Source organism: Pongo pygmaeus, chromosome 20, assembly GCF_028885625.2.
Source record: "Pongo pygmaeus isolate AG05252 chromosome 20, NHGRI_mPonPyg2-v2.0_pri, whole genome shotgun sequence".
NCBI classification, from domain to species: Eukaryota; Metazoa; Chordata; class Mammalia; order Primates; family Hominidae; genus Pongo; species Pongo pygmaeus.
Window position 1 is genome coordinate 50,666,341 of NC_072393.2, and position 20,741 is coordinate 50,687,081.

Genomic DNA, 20,741 nt, shown 5'->3' on the forward strand with positions numbered 1-20,741 from the left:
ACTGCACTGGGCCAAAAAAATTTAAAAATTAGCCAGGCGTGGTGGTGCATGCCTGTGGTCCCAGCAACTTGGGAGACTGAGGTGGAAGGACTGCTTAACCCCAAGAGGTCAAGGCTGCGGTGAGCCATGATTGTGCCACCACACTCCAGCCTGGGCGACAGAGCGAGGCTCTGTCTTAAAAAAAAGTGAGGTCACACAGGGTATCAGTGGACAAGCTGAGAACAAAACCAAAGTCTTTCTAATGCCGAAAATTTGTCTTCTGCTCATCCCAGCCTGAAAGGAAGGTGAATCGAGTTGCAACCCGTGCCCATTCAAGTGGGGTCTGTGTGTCCAAGCAGAGGTGTCTGCCCTCTACAAAGGGCACAGGGGAGAGAGTGATGCTTAACCCAAAGGAGGTCTCGCTGATGGTGGAATTTCAGGCACCGTGTTTATGTTTGGCCTAATTAGCTTGAGACCAGTGTCCTTGATTGGAACTAAGACGCCCCCCCACGCCCATCCCCGGCTCCCAGGCTCTCTCCACCCAAGTTCTGCCCACCAGGGCACACTTCTTCCCTCTGCCACCTCCTCTTCCCACGAGCCCTGGTACACCCTAGATTCTCAGGGCTGTCGCTCCTTGCTTTACAAATGAGTAAGTTGGTGGCAGGGAAGGAAGTGGGCTGGGCCATGACCAAGAGTCACTATGATTCACGGGGAAAACCCTGCCCTCCCGATTCTACTCTGTGTGCAAAAAGGCTTTGTGTGGGGTCCTAGGGTCACAGGGTCAATGAACGTAGATAGACCACTAGAGGTATACACAGCCTCCTCACCACTGTCCACCAGCTCCCCCACCCCCGGGGTCTGCCTACAGCCCTGGATGGGGATCCTGTACCAGGGGGGCGGGGGGGGGCGGTGTGGACAGGTGTGGGTTGAGGTGTTGTTTATATGTTGAACACACTGGGGTTCCAGGTAAGTTTCCGTCAGAAGAAAGCACTTCACTGCTGAGGCAGAAATTTCAAAATATTGAACCACTTTTTGATCCTGGCAGAAGGGAATTTTCCCAGGGTGATAAAAGTGTTCTAAAATTAGATTTGAGTGATGGCTGCCCAAAAGGAATTATGATATTATTAAAGAAATCATGGCTTTGCTGAACAACTGAAAACTCGAACACTGAACATTTGAAGATATTAAGGAATTGTTGATTTTTATGTTCACTGTTTAGGTGAAATGATGGCATTGTGAGTGTGTTATTTTTAAATGAGTCCTTATCTTTTAAAGATACAGGCGGAAATAGCTATAAAATGATCTGATGGCTGGGATTTGCTTTCAAATAATACAGGAGAGGGCCGTGGATGAGGAGAGGGAACCAGATTGCCCATAAGCTGAGTGATGGATATGTGGTTGTGAGGGGAGACACTATTCTTCTCTCTGCTTTCGATGGGTGTGTAGAATTTCCCATAATAAAAAGTGGTTTTTAAATTGTTTTAACCATTGGCCTGGCGCGGTGACTCACGCCTATAATCCCAGCACTTTGGGAGGCAGAGGCAGGCAGATCACTTGAGGTCAGGAGTTCGAGACCAGCCTGGGCAACCTGGTGAAACCCCATCTCTACTGAAAAAAATATAAAAATTACCCGAGTATAGTGGCATGCGCCTGTAATCCCAGCCACTCAAGAAGCTGAGGCAGGAGAATCGCTTGAACCCGGGAGGCAGAGGTTGCAGTGAGCTGAGGTCGTGCCACTGTACTCCAGCCTGGAGGACAGAGTGAAACTCCATCTCAAAAAAAAAAAAAAAAAAAAAAAAAATTGTTTTAACCATTCTAAAGGAATGAGAAAAGAATTCTATAACTTTTTTTTGTTTGTTTTTTGAGACAGTCTCACTCTGTCCCCCAGGCTGGAGTGCAGTAGCATGATCACAACTTACTGCAGCTTCCATCTCCTGGGCTCAAGTGATCCTCCTGCCTCAGCCTCCAGAGTAGCTGGAATTACAGGCATGTGCCACCATACCTGGCTAATTAGTTTTTTTTTTTTTTTTTTTTGGGATGGAGTTTCACTCTTGTTGCCCAGGCTGGAGTGCAATGGCGCGATCTTGGCTCACTGCAGCCTCTGCCTCCTGGGTTCAAGCGATTCTCCTGCCTCAGCCTCCCCAGTCACTGGGATTACAGGCATGTGCCACTGTGCCCAGCTAATTTTGTATTTTTAGTAGAGACGGGGTTTCTCCATGTTGGTCAGGCTGGTCTCGAACTCCCGACCTCAGATGATCTGCCCACCTCAGCCTCCCAAAGTGCTGAGATTATAGGTGTGAGCCACTGTGCCCGGCCTTTCTTTTTATTTTGTTTTTAGTAGAGATGGGACTCACCATGTTGCCCCAGCTGGTCTGAAACTCCTGAGCTCAAGCAATCCTCACACCTCAGCCTTCCAAAATGCTGGGGTTACAGGAGTGAGGCACCATGCCCAACCCAGGCCTAACCATAATTCTAAATCCAAGTCCAACCCCTTCCCACTTTCCTGAAGGGAAAAATGAGGTGCAGAGAGAGGAAGGAACCCCTAATCAGGTCCCTTTAGGGTCCCCAGAGAACCCTGGCACTCTCTGCTGGCCTCCATCCCCCTAACTCTGCCCTTCACTTCCTCCCCTCCAGCACCTTCCAGAAAAGCTCTAGGTGGCTGGTCCCCCTCTGACCACCTTCTCCCACTTTCCGCTGCTCCTCACTCAGCTCCAGTCACACCAGGCTCCCTGCTGTCCTTATGCTCATCAAAGCCCCTCCTGCCCCAGGACCTCGAATTCACTTGTACCTTCTACCAAAAACACTCTCCTCCCACACACCCACAGGCTCCCTCTTCTGTCGCCTCCTTCAGGCCACCACCACCTCCCAAACTAAAACAGCAACCCCTGCTCCTCTCTATCCACTTGCCCTATTTTATTTAATTTTATTTATTTTGAGACATGATCTCGCACTGTTGCCCAGGCTGGAGTGCAGTGGTGCAATCTCAGTTCACTGCAATCTCCACCTCTTAGGCTCAAGCAATTCTCTCACCTCAGCCTCCCAAGTAGCTGGAATTACTGGTGCACTCCACCACCACGCCTGGCTAATTATTGTATTTTTTTGTAGAGATAGGATCTCACTATGGTGTCCAGGCTGGTCTCAAACTCCTGGCCTCAAGCGATCCGCTCACCTTGGCCTCCCAAAGTGCTGGGATTACAGGTGTGAGCCCCTGCACCTGACCTATTTTACTTTTTATAGCTTTTATCTCTGCCTGACATTAAATGCCATATCAGGTTTTTTTTTATTATTATTATTATTGCCCATCTCCCTCCAATAGGATTTAGCCCAACAAAGGAAAGGATGTGTCTGTGCAAACAGCCTGGTACATAGTCCATGCTTGACAAATATTTGTTAAATGATTGAATGGCTTGGAAAAACCCAGATGAATGAGGTGAGGAGGGTGGGGACGGGTATCCAGGCACAGGGAACAGCCTATGGAAAGGTCTGGAGCTTCTCCGATCCACCTGCCTCCTCTCCATGGAAGCCTAGGTGCTTGTTTTTTGGTTTTTTTTTTGAGACAGAGTCTCACTCTGTCACCCAGGCTGGAGTGCAGTGGTGCGATCTCGGCTCACAGCAAACTCTGACTCCCGGGCTTAAGTGATTCTGCTGCCTCAGCCTCCTGAGTGTCTGGGATTACAGGTGCCAGCCACCACACTCGGCTAATTTTGTATTTTTTTTAGTAGAGACGGAGTTTCTCCATGTCGGTCAGGCTGGTCTCGAACTCCCGACCTCAGGTGATCCACCTGCCTTGGCCTCCCAAAGTGCTGGGATTACAGGCGTGAGCCACCGCGCCTGGCTGCCTGGGTGTTCTTTCTAGGGTCAGGAATTAAGGGGACATTTGGTCCTTTCTCCCCAAGAACAACCTCTCCAGGCCCAGCCAGAGCCAACTCCAGGCCTTGCCAGGCCGGCACAGGAAGCCACACCCTGAGCAAATATGACGGCCCCCTCTGCCTCGCCCAAGATAAGGGGAGGTTGAAAGGGGTTCGGAAACCTGCTTCAGCCTAAGAGATTAGCTCCAGCCAAACCCTCAGTCTCAAGGCCTCCCTATCGCTGCCCAGGGAGGACGGGACAAGGATTGTAACACGGAGGCCCAAGTCCGACGTGTTCATCTAATATATATTGACGATGTCGGTGGTGGACAGGGTCTTGAAGAGGAGATAAAGGAGTTCCCAGCCCCCCTCCCGCTCCCAAGGGAACTAAGTGACTGGTGAGACAAGAGGGCTGGGCGGGCAAGGGGTGACCCTGACCAAACAAGGTCATAGACCCGTGTCCCCAGATGGCTGTGCAGAGACGAAAAGACTCATCTGCTCCAACCTTATGAGGCAATGGCCCGGGGCCTCAGTTTACTGGTCCGCAAAATGGGTTTTCTTGGGGGTGGGCAGCGGGGAGATGGATAACAGGAAAAGCTGAAGCTGTCAAAAAGAATAATGAGCCAGGCACGGTGGCTCACAACTGTAATCCCAGCACTTTGAGAGGCCAAGGCAGGTGGATCACTTGAGGTCAGGAGTTTGAGACCAGCCTGGCCAACATGTCAAAACCCTGTCTCTACTAAAAATATTAAAATTAGCCAGGCATGGCAGAGTGTGCTTGTAATCCCAGCTACTCGGGAGGCTGAGGTGAGAGAATCGCTTGAACCCGGGAGGTGGAGATTGCAGTGAGCCAAGATCGCACCACTGCACTCCAGCCTGGATGACAGATCAAGACTCCATCTCAAAAAAAAAAAAGAAGAAGAAGAATGATATCAGCAGAATACATCTACAAGCTGACCACTTCTCCCATAGTTCAGCCACCACCACCTCCTGCCTGGTTCAGCACTACCCAACAGGAGCAAGAGTGGAGCCACGAACACAACTCAACCTTTCCCAGCCTCATCTCATGAAGAAAGGTGAAGTGAATGTATTTAACACAACATATGCAAAATGTCATTTCAGCACAGAATCAATATAAAAAACTGATTATCCGTTTTACATTATTGTGTGTGTGTGCGTGCTTTTTTTTTTTTTTTTCTTAATGAGACAAGGTCTTGCTCTGTCGCCCAGGCTGGAGTGCAGTGATGAGATCACAGCTCACTGCAGACTCAACCTCCTGGGCTCCAGCGATCCTCCTACCTCAGCCTGCCGAATAGCTGGGACTACAGGCGTGCAACACCACTCCTGGCTGATTTTTAAATTTTTTTGTAGAGACGTGTTCTACGCTGCCCAGGCTGGTCTCGAACTCCTGGGCTCAAGCCATCCTCCCACCTCAGCCTCCCAAAGTGCTGGGATTACAGGTGTAAGCCACTGCGCCTGGCCCCCCTTATTGAACCTCTACTCCAATGTCGCTCTGACAATGTCGCCTTGCTGCCCTGCATAAACCAGTGCCCCGACCACCTCCATCCCTTCCCCTGCTTTATTTTTCTTCATAGCATTGTCCCCGCCTGTTCTAATACTGCTCATGTTTGTATTTGTCTATTAACTGTCTCCCCAATCAATAGGTCAGCTCTATGTCTATCTTATTCATGGCTGTAACCCCACAGCGCCTAGCGCAGTGCCCGGCACATAGTAGGTGCTCCATAAACGTTTGTCAAATGGTGGAGGAACAACGACCGCTGTATCCCCAGTACGTGCTCTGAGTCAGGCCCAGCACTGAACGCTCCATGTGCCTATTTTGATCCTCAGAAGAGTCCCAGGGAAGTCAGTGTCATGACCACCCCCGACCCACTGCACAAACAGGCAAAAGCCCCTACCCACAAGAACCCCGTCTGCTTTCTGCCCAGCTGGGCGGCGCACAACAAGTGCTAAAGAGCCTGCAGCTGTTGATTGAACCAAGGATCTGGGCTCGCAGCCGGGAGCACCAGAGGAGGGGCCAGGGAGGTGGAGGATGGGGGCAGACTGGGAAGGGTGGGTGTGACGCTGCGGGGCCTCTAGAGCCCAGCCTGGTCACACTCCGCAGGCAGACAGAGGATCACCAGGAACCTGAGCCTCTCTGAAGACTCCTCTCTCTGTGTCATCCACACCTGGTGTCCAGTTCCACAAACATGCTCTGAGCCTCTGCTCTGTGCCAGGTGATTTGCTGGGCAGTGCTGGGGACACAGTGGTGACAGCCCAGCCGTGCCCAGCTGAGGCTCCCAGGCCAGTGGAGGAAAAAGACCCAGGCCCAGACAGCGAGAACCCAAGGCAGTCAGGGCTGGGACAGGGAATACCAGGCCCTGAAGTCCAGGAGGGCTTCCTGGAGGACGGGGTTTGGGGAAGGCAGTGGAATAGAGCAGAGGGAAGCAGGGATATTCTGGATAGAGTGCAAATGAGGCAGAAGAACTGAAGCAGAGGGTTCCCGGAAGCAAGTGGTGTTCTATGTAGCTGGTCAGGTGGGCAGGAGACAGGCCGGGCAGGGCCTCCTGGGCTACAGTGAGGAACCTGGTCTTCCTCCCAAGGGCACCGGGGAGCCACAGCAGGTTCTGAGCACGGAGGGGCAGAGGCAGGTTTTTGTTTTAGAAAGAGCCTCTGTCTGCCATGTGGAGGGGCAATGGGAGTTGGGGAGACCAGGGCCAGAGACTAGGGAGGAGGCTGGTGGGGAGACGGGAGGACCCAGGCAAGGTGGGGTGGTGGGGTGGTCACCTAGACCAGGGCAGGGGCTTCAGGGAGGGAGAGAAGATACACGTAGAGTCAGTTGCCAGAAGGGGTGGCGTGTTCAGGGAATAGGGGGAGGCATCAGGGATGAGGCCCCAGGTCTCTTTTCCCAGTGATGAGATGGGTAGTGGCGCCTTCCCTGATAAGGGCACCAGGGGAAGAAACACTTCTGGGGGAAGATGCCAAGGTCAGTTTGGGACAAGGTGAGTGAGCGGTGCCCAGGGACATCGGGGAGGCATCCTGATTGATACTGGGATGAGGTCCCAGTGCTCTGGGCCAGGACGGAGAAGAGTGAGGTGAGGTCACAGGTGGCGGCGGGGGGAGCAGGAGGCGCCAGGACATCCTCTGTGCCTCTCACCTGGCCTCACCCACACCTCCTCAGGGCCTCCTCCTCCTCGTCGGAGGCCTGCCCCATGAGGGCAGCCCAGGACACAGTGCTGGAGGCAAACCAGGACAGGTGAGCACAGGTGTGGCCCCCCGCCCGGAAGCAGGCTGCAGAGGCCTCAGAGGAACCAGGACTCAGAAGCCATCAGGATGCAGGTGATAAGAACACAGCTATCAGCAGCTCTGGCACCACAACCCCCTCAAGTCCCTCCCAGCATTATCTCAGAGACACCTTCCCTGTTACCCTCCCTCCACCCCAATTTAAAGTAGCAAACCAGGCCAGGGGCAGTGGCTCACGCCTGTAATCCCAGCACTTTGGGAGGCCAAGGTGGGAAGATCACTTGAAGCCAAGAGTTTGAGACCAGCCAGGGCAACATAGCGAGATCCCATCTCTACAAAAAATAAAATGGCAAACCCCCTTTCTGACTTTATTTTTCAATCTGACGTGGAAGATATTTACCTTTCCTTTATTTACTCCACAAATGTCGGCCCCCGAGGGCAGGGATTTCATCTGTCTTGTGCACGGCTGCATCCTCAGCGCCTAGAACAGCACCTGGCAAACAATAGGTGCTCATTCAATATTTGTCCAATAAATGAATGAGTGATTTACTGAGCATTTACTCTGTGCCAGTCATGGTAAGTACTGTACTTTACACGTGTTATCTACTTAATCCTTTCAACAGCCCTGTGATGTGAGTACTATTGTTTTCCCTATTTTACAAACAAGGAAACTGAGGCTTGGCAGATTCCATAAATTGCCCAGGGTCCTGGAGGTAGGAAACAGTGGAACTATGTCCAGAGCGTATACTTTTTTTTTTTGAGATGGAGGTTCACTCTTTTGCCCAGGGTTCAAGCAATTATCCTGCTTCAGCCTCCCAAGTAGCTGGGATTACAGGTGCCCGTGACCACACCCAGCTAATTTTTGTATTTTTAGTAGAGACAGGGTTTCACCATGTTGGCCAGGCTGGTCTTGAACTCCTGACCTCAGGTGATCCACCCACCTCGGCCTCCCAAAGTGCTAGGACTACAGGCATGAGCCACTACGTCCGGCCATGAGCCACCACGCCCGGCCAGAGCCTATACTTTTAATAACAGTCATACCAATCAGACCCACGTCCACCAGGCCCTGGCTTAAATCCCTGACTTGTAGCATCTCACCAACTGCTGTCAACAACCCTAAAGTAGGGTCCATATCATCTCTATTTTTTTGTTTGTTTTTGAAATGGAGTCTTGCTCTGTCACCCAGGCTGGAGTGCAGTGGCAGGATCTCGGCTCACTGCAACCTCCACCTCCTGGATTCAAGCGATTCTCCTACCTCAGCCTCCCTAGTAGCTGGGATTACAGGCATGTGCCACCATGACCGGCTAACTTTTATTTTTTGTTTTTGCTTTTGTTTTTTGAGATGGAGTCTCACTCTGTCACCCAGGCTGGAGTGCAGTGGTGTGATCTCGGCTTGCTGCAACCTCCGCCTCCCGGGTTCAAGAGATTCTCCTGCCTCAGCCTCTTGAGTAGCTGGGACTACAGGTGCACACCACCACACCCAGCTGATTTTTTATACTTTTAGTACATACGAGGTTTCACCATATTGGCCAGGCTGGTCTCAAACTCCTGACCTTGTGATCCACCTGCCTCGGCCTCCCAAAGTGCTGGGATTACAGGCGTTAGCCACCACACCCAGCTAACTTTTATATTTTTAATAGAGACGGGGTTTTGCCATGTTGGTCAGGCTGGTTGCAAACTCCTCACCTCAGGTGATCTGCCCATCTTAGCCTCCCAGAGTGCTGGGACTACAGGCACCTGCCACCACGCCTGGCTATTTTTATTATTATTATTTTTAGTAGAGATGGGGTTTCGCCATGTTGGCCAGGCTGATCTCGAACTCCTGACCTCAAATGATCCACCTGCCCTGGCCTCCCAAAGTGCTGGGATGACAGGCGTGAGCCACCGCACCCGGCCATCATCTCTATTTATCAGAATAATAAATGGAGACTCAACAAGGGACTGTCCCCAGCCCCACTTTGGGTAAGTATAGAGCTGGTGTCAAAACTCAGCTCTCCTTGGCCCCAAAGCCTCCAAATACGCCTATTTGACAGAGAGGGGAAAACAAGGCCTCTGAAGTGGGAGAAAGAGAATGTGAATTTCTGAGCACTTTGCAGGAAGCCAACAAGAAGGAGAGCCCCAAAGAAAGCATATGGCCATACAGCTTCCTGCCCTTCTGTCTGGGTTTGCACACAGAGCAGGGCTCAAATCCCCTCTCCCTGCAGGAACCCGGACAAGTGGGAGTCCCCACCTGGCTCATCTCCATCTGCAAAGGGAGGTCCTAAAGGTGCCCACTTTACAGGGTTGTTTTGCCATCCACTGAGACAACACCTGTAGGTCCCCTGCACTGGGTGGGGCTGGGAAAGGTGCAGTCACCTTTTGCTGATTTTATTCCTTGGTGACTCCCAAGCTCTCTGAGGAGGCCACGGGCCTGGGTGGTTGGTAAGAACTACCCGAAAATCTTCCCCTACTTTTCCTCTCTTCTCCTCGGCAACCTGGTTCCTCTCCCAGTACCAAATCCAGGCCCTCAGCACAAAGAGGGTTAGGCGGCTGCCCCAGGAGGCCTGCCCAGGTCATGGTCTCTGGCCAGTGCCCGCCACACCCACCCTGGTACCCAAACCGGGCCCCAGATCCTTGGTGACTTGATCCCTCCAAATTCAGGTGATCTCCCCTGGCTCCAAATCACCAAACCCTCCCAGGTCCTGCGGCAGACGGAGCCGAGCCCCAACCAGGAAGGGAGTCCGAGCACTGGGACTTCAACGCCACCATCTCCAAGACTCGGTTTGGGGTGAAAGATGGCGCTGACTGAGTACAGCTGGCTGCTCCTCAGTGGTGAGCGAGAATGGCACCCCCCAGCACCTCAGCCCCTGGAGGACCCCAGGGAGGGGAGGGGACCCCCAGTCTGAGAGAGGGAAGGTGTGAGCAGAAGTCCAGCATGCTAGGGAGGGAGGGCAGCCCTGCTTCACACCGGCACAGTTTACCCCTCCAAGAGGCATCTGCATTGGGCAGGCTGGGGACAGCCACCCAGAGAGGTTTTCAGGGTGGGCTTTGGAGATTTCTGAGCCCAGGGCACGAGCCAGGACAAGGGAGCCGCTGTTACTCCTTCATTCCTGCGGGTTTCTGTTTTATCAGCTATGGAAGACTTGACGAGGCTAAACTCTTCCCAGCAGCTGTTTCTCCTGGAAGATGTATCTTGGGGCAGTTGCCTTTCCCTTCTCAGCCTCTGTGTACCTACCTATGAATGGAGCCTCACTGACAGGGTCATGTAAAGGTCATTATAAGCAGCACCATATATGCTGTGTGCCCAGAGCTGTTCTGAGAGCTTCTCGTGTGTTAAAAACCACCTATGAGGGGCCGGGCAAGGTGGCTCACACCAGTAATCCCAGCAGTTTGGGAGGCCGAGGCGGGCGGATCACCTGAGGTCAGGAGTTCAAGACCAGCCTGGTTAACATAGTAAAACCCCATCTCTACTAAAATACAAAAAATTAGCTAGGTGTGGTGGCACATGCCTGTAGTCCCAGCTGCTCGGGAGGCTGAGGCAGGAGAATCACTTGAACCCAGGAGGTGGAGGTCACAGTGAGCCAAGATTGCACCACTGCACTCCAGCCTGGGCGACAAAGCAAGACTCCATCTCAAAAAAAAAAAAAAAACCCAAACCACCTATAAGGGAGGCCCACACATGAACCCCACTTCATAGGGAGAAAACCCCACTTCATAGGGAGGCTCAGAAAGATGAAATCATTGGCCGCTGTCCCACAGCCAGAAAGTGGCAGGACTGAGGGCTAGACCCAGAGCCCCTCACTCCTAGCCCACACTCTAACAGCTGGAAAGTACCAGAAAGCTGGCCAGGCATGTAAGTCCTTTTTACGTGAGAACTGTCACAACCGCCCGTTCCAGGCATTCAAACCACACGTCATTCAAACCCAAGCAGCCCCGACCAGCTCATCGGGCTTGGGGCTAATCTGTTTGGTTGAGAAGGAAAGGGGTGCAGTGTGTTCATCTTACCCCTACTTTCCGCTGTAGGCGAGCTTGGAGAGGCAGAGGTAGAGCCCCAGACTGGGAGTCAGGACCCAGGGGGCAGGCCCTGACGTCCTACGTGGGGCCATACAATTAGCTGGGCTGGATACGCAGCCGGATCTCGTGAGACTTAGTTTGGTGACTGTCACGATGGGAAAACCCTTTGGGTCCGGCTTAAAGCCGCAGGTCCTGTGGGCTGAGCACTTGCTTTGCACTTGCTGTATGCAAGATGTGATGCTAGATCCTTGGCACAATCCATCAAACCCAATTCTCACAACACACGCCTCCCTCCCTCGGACTGAGTCCCTCCCTGGGACTGAGCTCCTGCATCTGACTAACATGTATTGGGCACTTACTATATACCAGGCATTGTAAGCATGTTATGTGTACAGAATCCTTACAACCTTACGAGGCAGGTAGACCTGTCATCCCCATGTAAGAGTTGGAAGAACAGAAACAGAGAAAGACGGTGTACTTGAAGCCACGCAGATAAACTCCCAGAAAGATTAGGTGGCTAAGATGTTGAGAGTCAGAGTTGCAGGTTCAAATCCTGGTTTTACCTGTCCTCATTTACACAGAGGACATTGGGCTGGGGACGTGCCCCGAGCCTGAGTCTCTTCTTCTGTCAAATGGGGCGATTGATCAAACCTGCCTCATCCAACCCCTCTGACTCCTCTTTCTCAGCCACATTCCTGAATGTGGGGGCCGAGATCTCTATCACCCTGGAGCCTGCCCAGCCAACCCAAGGGGACAACGTTACGCTGGTCGTCCACGGGCTTTCGGGGGAACTGCTTGCCTACAACTGGTATGCGGGGCCCACACTCAGCGTGTCGTACCTGGTGGCCAGCTACATCGTGAGCACAGGCGATGAGACTCCTGGTCCGGCCCACACGGGGCGGGAGGCTGTGCGCCCCGATGGCAGCCTGGACATCCAGGGCATCCTGCCCCGGCACTCAGGCACCTACATCCTGCAGACCTTCAACAGGCAGTTGCAGACTGAGGTGGGCTACGGACACGTGCAGGTCCATGGTGAGACACCCCCCAACGCCCCCCTCTGACCCAGCCGGGCCTTCCCATCTCCTTCTCAATCCTTCTTTAAAAAAAAAAAAAAAAAAAAAAAAAAAAAAAAAAAAATTCCAACAAATCATCAAGGAAACCATCAAGGAAAAAATTTCTAAAATAACCTCAAAATGCTCACCTCCTTCAGGATGGCCTCCAGGATTAGACCTGCCTCCTAAACCCATTCTTTGTCCCTCCAGCTGAGGGTGTAGGGGCCCAGCCACAATCCAGCCATGCCCCTTGTCCGGGGAAGGGAAGGCCCTCGGAGCAGGCGGTGCCCGGCCCCCTCCCCCTCTCTCTCTCGCCTCCACAGAGATCCTGGCCCAGCCCACAGTCTTGGCCAACAGCACAGCCCTGGTGGAGCGTCGAGACACCCTGCGCCTTATGTGCAGCAGCCCCAGCCCCACCGCCGAGGTCCGCTGGTTCTTCAACGGTGGGGCCCTGCCCGTCGCTCTCCGCATGGGCCTGTCCCCTGACGGCCGGGTGCTGGCCAGGCATGGCATCCGCCGGGAGGAGGCCGGCGCCTATCAGTGTGAGGTGTGGAACCCGGTCAGTGTCAGCCGCAGCGAGCCCATCAACCTGACGGTGTACTGTGAGTCCTCCTGGCCCCACCAGAGATACCCAGTGTCCAAACCTCATGGATGGAGAAACAGGCCAGGAGAGGGGGCCCAAGGGCACACAGTGAGTCAGCAGGCAAGCTGGGGTTGGGGACCAGGGGCCCCTCTTAAAGTGCACTTGCCCTGGCCAGGTGCAGTGGCTCACGCCTGTAATCCCAGCATTCTGGGGGGCCTAGGCGGGAGGATCACCTGAACCCAGAAGTTTGAGACCAGCCTGGGCAACATAGCAAGACCCTGTCTCTACCAAAAACATAAAAATTAGCCAGGCATGGTGGCACATGCCTGTAGTCCCAGTCACTCAGGAAGCTGAGATGGGAGGATTCCTTGAGCCCCGGAGGCCGAGGTTGCAGGTGCAGTGAGCTATGATTGCACCACTGCACTCCAGCCTGGGCGACAGAGCAAGATGCTGTCTCAAAAAAAAAAAACAAAACAAAACAAAACAACAACAAACAAAAAAAATACACTTGCCCCATATCCTAAAGGACTTCTACAGACCACCTTTGCTATTGAATAATCCTTCAGTTAGGAGCAATATCTACAGAGAAAGGAAACAGGGCCAATTGGCTTGAAAAGGGAGCAGGGGAGGGAATAGTGTAATGGGAGGGGACACAAAATTTAACAACATAACCAAAGGATGCAGTCATTCCCAGGAGCAGCAGATGTGCAGTGTGGAGTCCTGGGAAAATAAATCACCGAGGTACATGAGGACCCATGATATAGAAAAACTTAGTGCCTAGAATCCTAGAATCCTACAACCAGAGAATTCCAGACTTCAGAAGCACTGATTTCCAGGCTCTGAGAATCTTAGAACCTCTAGATGCAGAGATTCTTAGAATCTTAGAATCTAATCCTGAAATCTTAGAGTCTAGAATCTTAGAAACATAGATTTCTAGAAGCTTAGAACCTTAGAACCTAGAGGCACCAATTCTTGAAGCCCTAGAATTCTACACTCTTAGAATGGCTTTGTCAAAAAAAAAAATCATTTAGGCTTTTTTTATTTGTTAATGGAGTCATAGATTTCAAAAATACCTTGAAATGTTATCTGGCCCAACACATTCTTTTTACAGAAGAGAAAGCTGAGATCCTCTGAGAGGGAGTGATTCTCAAGATCCTAGAACAAGTTAGAGTTAAGGCCAGAGCTTTTTTCCCCCTCCACTAGGCCAAGATATTCCCAGGGACCTAGCCTGGTGGAGAGAAAACCAGGAGTACCAACCTCCACTCCTCCTTCCCTCTACTGCCCCATCTATCTCCCTCCTGCCCCCACAGTTGGCCCAGAACGTGTGGCCATCCTCCAGGATTCCACCACCCGCACAGGCTGCACCATCAAAGTTGACTTCAACACGTCCCTCACCCTGTGGTGCGTGTCCAGGTCCTGCCCAGAGCCCGAGTATGTGTGGACCTTCAATGGGCAGGCCCTAAAGAACGGCCAAGACCACCTCAACATCAGCAGCATGACAGCCACCCAGGAGGGGACGTACACATGTATTGTGAAGAACACCAAGACCCTGCTATCTGGATCTGCCTCAGTCGTGGTCAAGCTCTCTGGTGAGTCACCCCCAGCCTGACCACCCCCCAATCCCCATGGAGGCCTCATCAGGCCGTGAAGGTTAAGCCATCATTTGCCCAACAGAGAATTGGAACATGGTAAATTCACAGTTCATTCATGAGCTGTGACAAAGTGGCATATCAAGCGGATCTGTTTGCATCTGGGTCTAAAGAGAGACAGCCCATGTCCTGTTCACCTAGAGAACAAATGGCAAACCATTGTGGGTTGACAGAGTGGAAAATCACTCAGATGTCACTTCAGGTGGGTGCCACTGTTCTAAATTCAGTCACCAGCTGTTTAGGGGCTTGACCCACCACCCGCCCCCACCCCGCCACACAGACAGCTGAAATTCTGTGCGGCCAACTAGACTACCCAGTTATCTGACCCAGATGACGGGCATATACACACACACACACAATTGGAGAATCACAGCCAATTGCTGGCAAACGGAGAAAGAGCTGGGGAGGCATTGTCATCTTGCTTCTGTCCTAAAATGACCTGAGGGCTGGGGCAGTGCAGGCAGGTGGCATTTCAGAGCCATTGGGATCCTCAGGCGACATTTTCTCATCTTCCGGGGATGGTGGCTTTGAACATTAAGGCCTCATTAATTCCACCTCAGTTCCTTCTCAAGTGGCCATCACCCCGGGGGACAGTGGGGAATGGTCCTTCCCTCCCTCCCACTAACAGGCTGGGTCTCATCCAAGGGGTGGATTTTCACCCAAAGCAGAAATGGCATCCCCAGAGGTAAGTGTGACTCCTGCTCCACTCATCTGGGGCTTTGGCAGCTGGTCTTGACAGGAGACAGGGGGATGGACCAGATGACCTCAGGAGCTACCCCAAGCCCCTGTCTGTGCAGGCCAAGAAGGGGGGTGTCCAAGGTATGCAGGTATGTGCAGGGAGTGGATACAGTGCCCCCAAGGGCTTCTAGTACTGTCAGCAACTCTGTGGCAGGTGCTGGGAGAGAAACAGAAGAAAAGGAGACGCCACCCTCCCTCCACCTTGGGATACTAATCTGATGGAGGAGACATGGCCTCTGTCCTTGGAGAGATGATCCTGGGACAGGGAAACATGGCTCCCTTATTCAAGGAATTGCTGCTCAAAGAGAAGAGGCAATGCCTCATCCTCCATGTCAGTAATGAGGGAGATATGACAACCTACCCTCAGTGAGTTCCTAGTCAGATGGAGGAGACACAGTCTGCACTTGGGGAGAAATTTCCTTCTGATGGGGAGACTTGGTCTCCAGGAGACATGGCCCTGTTTTTTGAGCATTCCTAGTCTGATGGGGTATCCACCTTTGGGGTACTCCTAATCTGATGGAGGAGTACAGGTCCCCACTTTCTAGGAATTTCCAGTCTGATGGAATAGGCATTTCCCTCCAACTTCCAGGGTCCCCAACTTGATTGGAAAAACTCAGCAACAATTTAGAATTTCTCCATCTGATGGAGGAAACGGGGCTGCCGCCTTGTAGGAATTTTCAGTCTGATGGAGGAGACGTGCTCTCACCCTCAAGAATCTTTCAGTCTGATGGAGGAGCTATGGCTTACACATTCTGGGGTCTCTCGGTCTGACAGACACAAGTCTCAACCATCTCATGGGGAAGACATGGTCCCCATTTTCTGGGATTTCCACTCTGATAGGGGAGACATGGCCCCTATATTTTGGGAATTTCCAATCTGATGGAGGAGACATGACCAACCCTCTAGGGTCTTCCAGTTTGATGGGAGAGACACCTCTCAAAGGCTGGGAATTTGTAGTCTGATAGGGGAGACACAGACTCCAGCAGACACTATTGGGACCCAGAATCCACCTCCACCACCACACAAGTCACCTCCTTCCTCAGTCTCCTTCCCAGCACCCTACATGGGGAGTGCCAGCCAGCTGGGGGGAGGCCAGCAAGGGATGGGAGGGGGACACCATGCCAGATGCAGACCAAACTGACCCAGCCCCCTCGTTCTCTTCCCAGCTGCAGCAGTTGCCATGATGATCGTGCCCGTGCCCACCAAGCCAATGGAGGGCCAGGACGTGACACTGACCGTGCAGGGCTACCCCAAGGACCTGCTGGTCTACGCCTGGTACCGCGGGCCTGCCTCCGAGCCCAACCGGCTGCTCAGCCAGCTGCCGTCAGGAACCTGGATTGCAGGCCCCGCGCACACAGGCCGGGAGGTGGGCTTCCCCAACTGCTCGCTGTTGGTGCAGAAGCTGAACCTCACAGACACTGGCCGCTACACACTCAAGACCGTCACAGTGCAGGGCAAGACTGAGACACTGGAAGTGGAGCTGCAGGTGGCCCGTGAGTGTGTGGGAAGGGGCAAGGCATGCCACTTTTTAGATAAGGGCTCCCAAAAGGAGCCTTTGCTTCCTCCGTCAGGCTGGGGGACATAGACCAAAGATGGATGCCCGTCCCCATCAGGCTGAAGGAAGCAACCTTGTCTCCTCCATCTAACTTGGGGGTCCCCAAATAGGGTTCTGCCTCTTCTATCAAACTAATGACCTACACTGTGGGTAGACAAGTCTCCTCCATCAGACTGAGGGTTGCTAAAGGGGACCCCCATGGCTTCTTTCTCAAATAAGAGGTACAGCAGACTGAAGGTTTTAAAAGAGAAGGCATAGTTTGATGGTGGAGCATCCTTTTCCTGCAGACAGGTGGACCCTAAAACATAGGGTCCATATTGGGGTAATGGGTTAATTATGGGAGTTTACCTCTCCTATCAGACTGCAGGCAGAGAATAAGGATGAATCAGGCCTCCCTATTCAGACTGGGAGATCCTATGCAGTGGGGATCATGTCTCCTCCTTTCTATTATTGTGAGGGCAAAGTTTCTATCATCAGATGGCGGAGTTTCTCTTTCAAAGTGAAATAAGGATGATTGCTCCATTAGGATGGAGGCTTCTAGGTGTGGAAGTTGTGTCTCCTCACAGAATGGAAGTTCCCAGATGTTGGGGACCATGTCTCCCCATCAGACTGGGAGCTCTTAGAAGTCAGGAACAATGTCTCCCCCATTGGATTGGGAATTCCCAAGTGTTGAAGACCATGTCACCTCCCTCAGACTGGGAGCTCTCAGATGTTGGGAACCATGTCTCCCCATCAACTGGGAGCTTCTAGAGTCAGAAACTATGTCTCCTCCATCAGACTAGGAGCTCCCAGAGTCAAGATCCATGTCTCCTCCATCAGACTGAGAGCTCCCAGAGTCAGGATCCATGTCTCCTCCATCAGACTGGGAGCTCCCAGAGTTATAGACCATGTTTCCTCCATCAGACTGGGAGCTCCCGGAGTCAGGGACTATGTCTCCCTCATCAGACTGGGAACTCCAGGAGTAAGGGTCCATGTCTCCTCCATCAGACTGGGAGCTCCCAGAGTCAGGGTCTATGTCTCCTCCATCAGACTGGGAGCTCCCAGAGGCAGGGACCATGTCTCCTCCATCAGACTGGGAGCTTCCAGAGTCAGGCACCATGTCTCCTCCATCAGACTGGGAGCTCCCAGAGGCAGGGACCATGTCTCCTCCATCAGACTGGGAGCTCCCAGAGTCAGGGACTATGTCTTCTCCGTGAGACTGGGAGCTCTCAGAGTCAGGGACCATGTCTTCTCCATCAGACTGGGTGCTCCTAGACTCAGGGACCATGTCTCCTCCATCAGACTGGGAGATCCCAGAGTCAGGGTCTATGTCTCCTCCGTCAGACTGGGAGCTCCCAGAATCAGGGAGCATATCTCTTCCATCAGACTGGGAGCTCCCAGAGTCAGGGTCCATGTCTCCTCCATCTGACTGAGCATCCCCAGAGGTCTGAGTCCATGTCCCTACAGCAGGGCCAGGTTTCCCCCATTAGCTCTCAGACACTGGGGATGAGATCATTCCCCAAGTCTGGAATCTTGCCTCCCCCAGCAGACAGAGCACTCTCAGAAGCCATGTCCCTGAGTCCGGGATGGTGCCTCCCCTATCACTGGAAATCTCCAGGATCAAGGACTCAACCACTGCCAGTCACCCACTTTTATCCATTCACTGATCAAACCCTGGTTTTCTGGGTCAGTGTTAGGGGAAAATGCTGTTCAGTGGCAGCAGGCCACCCCGACAAAGGCTTAGGATTCCTTTTCACCCATTCTTTCTTCTCACAGTCAACCTCCCTCCCTCGCACGAGGACCAACGCTACCTTCCTGAACCTGAACCTGGCACAGGATGAGCATGGGGTGGATTGGGCCACTGGGTGGCCCGGGTGGGCAGGGGAGCAGAAGGGGTGGGGGCACTGGGGACCTGGTCCTCCATCTCTCTGACAGCCTCCTTCGCCCCCTCGCCCCATATGCCCCCACAGCCCTGGGGTGACAGCATGATCCTGGAGACGTCCAGAGAGAAGAGCTCTTCGCACCATCCTCTGGTCCTCGCCCTCTGAGTGGGAACCGCTCCCCCCCAGCGAGGATGCCGGGCTGTGGTCCTGCTGTTCTCCTGCCTCCACCCTAGAGCTAGAGCCACAGGGCCCCACTCCCTCGCTGAGCTGTTGGGGAGCCACCAACGCCATAAACGTCCTGGTTAATGCACACGTGTGTCAGCCTCTCCTTCCACCACCGCTAGCCCCTCCATTTCCGGGTGGCCACACTCATTTCCTTTCCCGCCCAAGACTTTTCTCAGTCTGGGTGTGCACGTGCAGGAGGATGGACCCAGATCACCGTGCTCCACACCCCACTGCTGGATGCCAGGGCCTTGTGCCCCTCCCGCAGTGCTCCAGGTTATATGTGAGAGTCCTGCTCCCCAGCTGGCCAAGGACTGCCCCTCTTGGAGCACCAGCATTCTGTGGGACATGGCTCTCCCCTACACTGCACCTCATTTTGTTACCTGGGCCCTGAAACAGGGCTGCTTGTGCTCAGGAAATGACCATATTTCGCAAGAAGACTTCCATCACCTTCTGGTAGTCCTCACCCATTTAACCAAGACACAACTTTGTCCTGGGATTCCCCGCATGTCTCTCAAACATTACCTGCCCAACCCTGACAATATCTCCATCCCTCTGTAGCCACAGGAAAGGCCCTGTGGATGGATGAATGCAAGCGGGACAGAGGTAGAGGCCAGGAGTGGAGAGCTGGGAAGTGGGGGCCAGAATGAGTGTGTTTTCTAACTCTCCTCATTAGTGGGAGCCACAGGCCCCACCCAGCCGCAATGCCCCACTGGAAAGAGGCTCTTGGCATTGGTCAGGACTGGTGATGGCCGAGTCCAGGCTTAGAATAGAAGGACAGGTTTGGGCAGGGACGAGAAAGGCCCTTTTGGGGATGATTGTGTTGAGTTGGGGTGATGGGTGGTGAAAGACCTCCAGAATGAGGGTTATAAAATCTGGATCATAATCCTGCATTTGCCACAGATTCACCAGAGCCTCAATTTGCCCATCAGTAAAAAGGTGTTGACTTGAGATGGACCAGACTTTTCCAAACCATTTTTAAAAGCCTCAGAGCCCTTTCTTCAAATACAAGTTTACATGGCAGGTCAACTTATTATTAATATTTAAAATAGAAATGCAACAAATATAGCCCCAGCACAGTGGCCCATGCCTGTAATCCTAACACTTTAGGAGGCTAAGGTGAGAGAAACGCTTGAGCCCGGAAATTTGAGACCTGCCTGGGCAACATGGCAAAATCCCGTCTCTATTTTTAAAAATAAATAAATAAATAAAACCAACTATAGATACCAATTCAATAGCTATACTCGTCTCCCCCAAAATTTCTATAGAATTGGAAAAAAAATTCCTTAAATTTAAATACCACTGGGATTAGCCAGACATGGTGGCGCGTGCCTATAGATCACTTGAGCCCAGGAATTTGAGGCTGCAGTGAGCCATGATCGCACCACTGCACTCCAGCCTGAGCAACAGAGAGACTACATCTCATAAAAAATGTTAAACTTTACAAATAAAAGGTAACACTTGGGGCCAGGCGTGGGGGCTCACCTCTGTAATCCCAGCACTTTGGGAGGCCGAGGCGGGTAGGTCACGAGGTCAGGGGTACAAGACCAGCCTGACCAACATGGTGAAACCCCGTCTCTACTAAAAATACAAAAATTATCCAGCCGTGGTGGCATGCCCCTGTAATCCCAGCTACTCAAGAGGCTGAGGCAGGAGAATTGCTTGAATCTGGGAGGCAGAGGTTGTAGTGAGCCAAGATCGCGCCACTGCACTCCAGCCTGGGCAACAGAGCGAGACTCCGTCAAAAAAAAAAAAAAAAAAAAAAAGTAACACTTGGACTACAGAAGCACCTAAAATACAAGATATCAACCAGAATCAAATGACAGTAAAAGTATCATATACATCAAACCTGTGGGATATGGCATCCTTGAAGAGAAAAATGATAGCTTATAAGCATTGAGAGTACTAAAGGAAAAAGACTTGAAAATGAATAAAACAAGCTTTCTACTCAAGAAACTAGAAAAAGTCCACAAAATGAACCAAAGACAAAAGCTAAGGAATGAAGAAAGGTAAAAGCAGA

At 52.4% G+C, this 20,741-nt stretch overlaps 1 protein-coding gene across 1 annotated transcript; it reads left to right on the forward strand.

Annotated features, from left to right (window-relative positions):
- The first annotated feature begins 7,533 nt into the window (after positions 1-7,533).
- CEACAM16 (CEA cell adhesion molecule 16, tectorial membrane component) lies at positions 7,534-18,809 on the forward strand. Its single transcript, XM_054463619.2, has 7 exons — positions 7,534-7,643; positions 9,746-9,878; positions 11,748-12,092; positions 12,436-12,714; positions 14,006-14,284; positions 16,249-16,575; positions 18,587-18,809. The coding sequence occupies exons 2-7, from the start codon at positions 9,842-9,844 to the stop codon at positions 18,595-18,597; spliced, it is 1,278 nt and encodes a 425-aa protein (XP_054319594.1). The 5' UTR covers positions 7,534-7,643; positions 9,746-9,841; the 3' UTR covers positions 18,598-18,809.
- Positions 18,810-20,741: the final 1,932 nt, after the last annotated feature.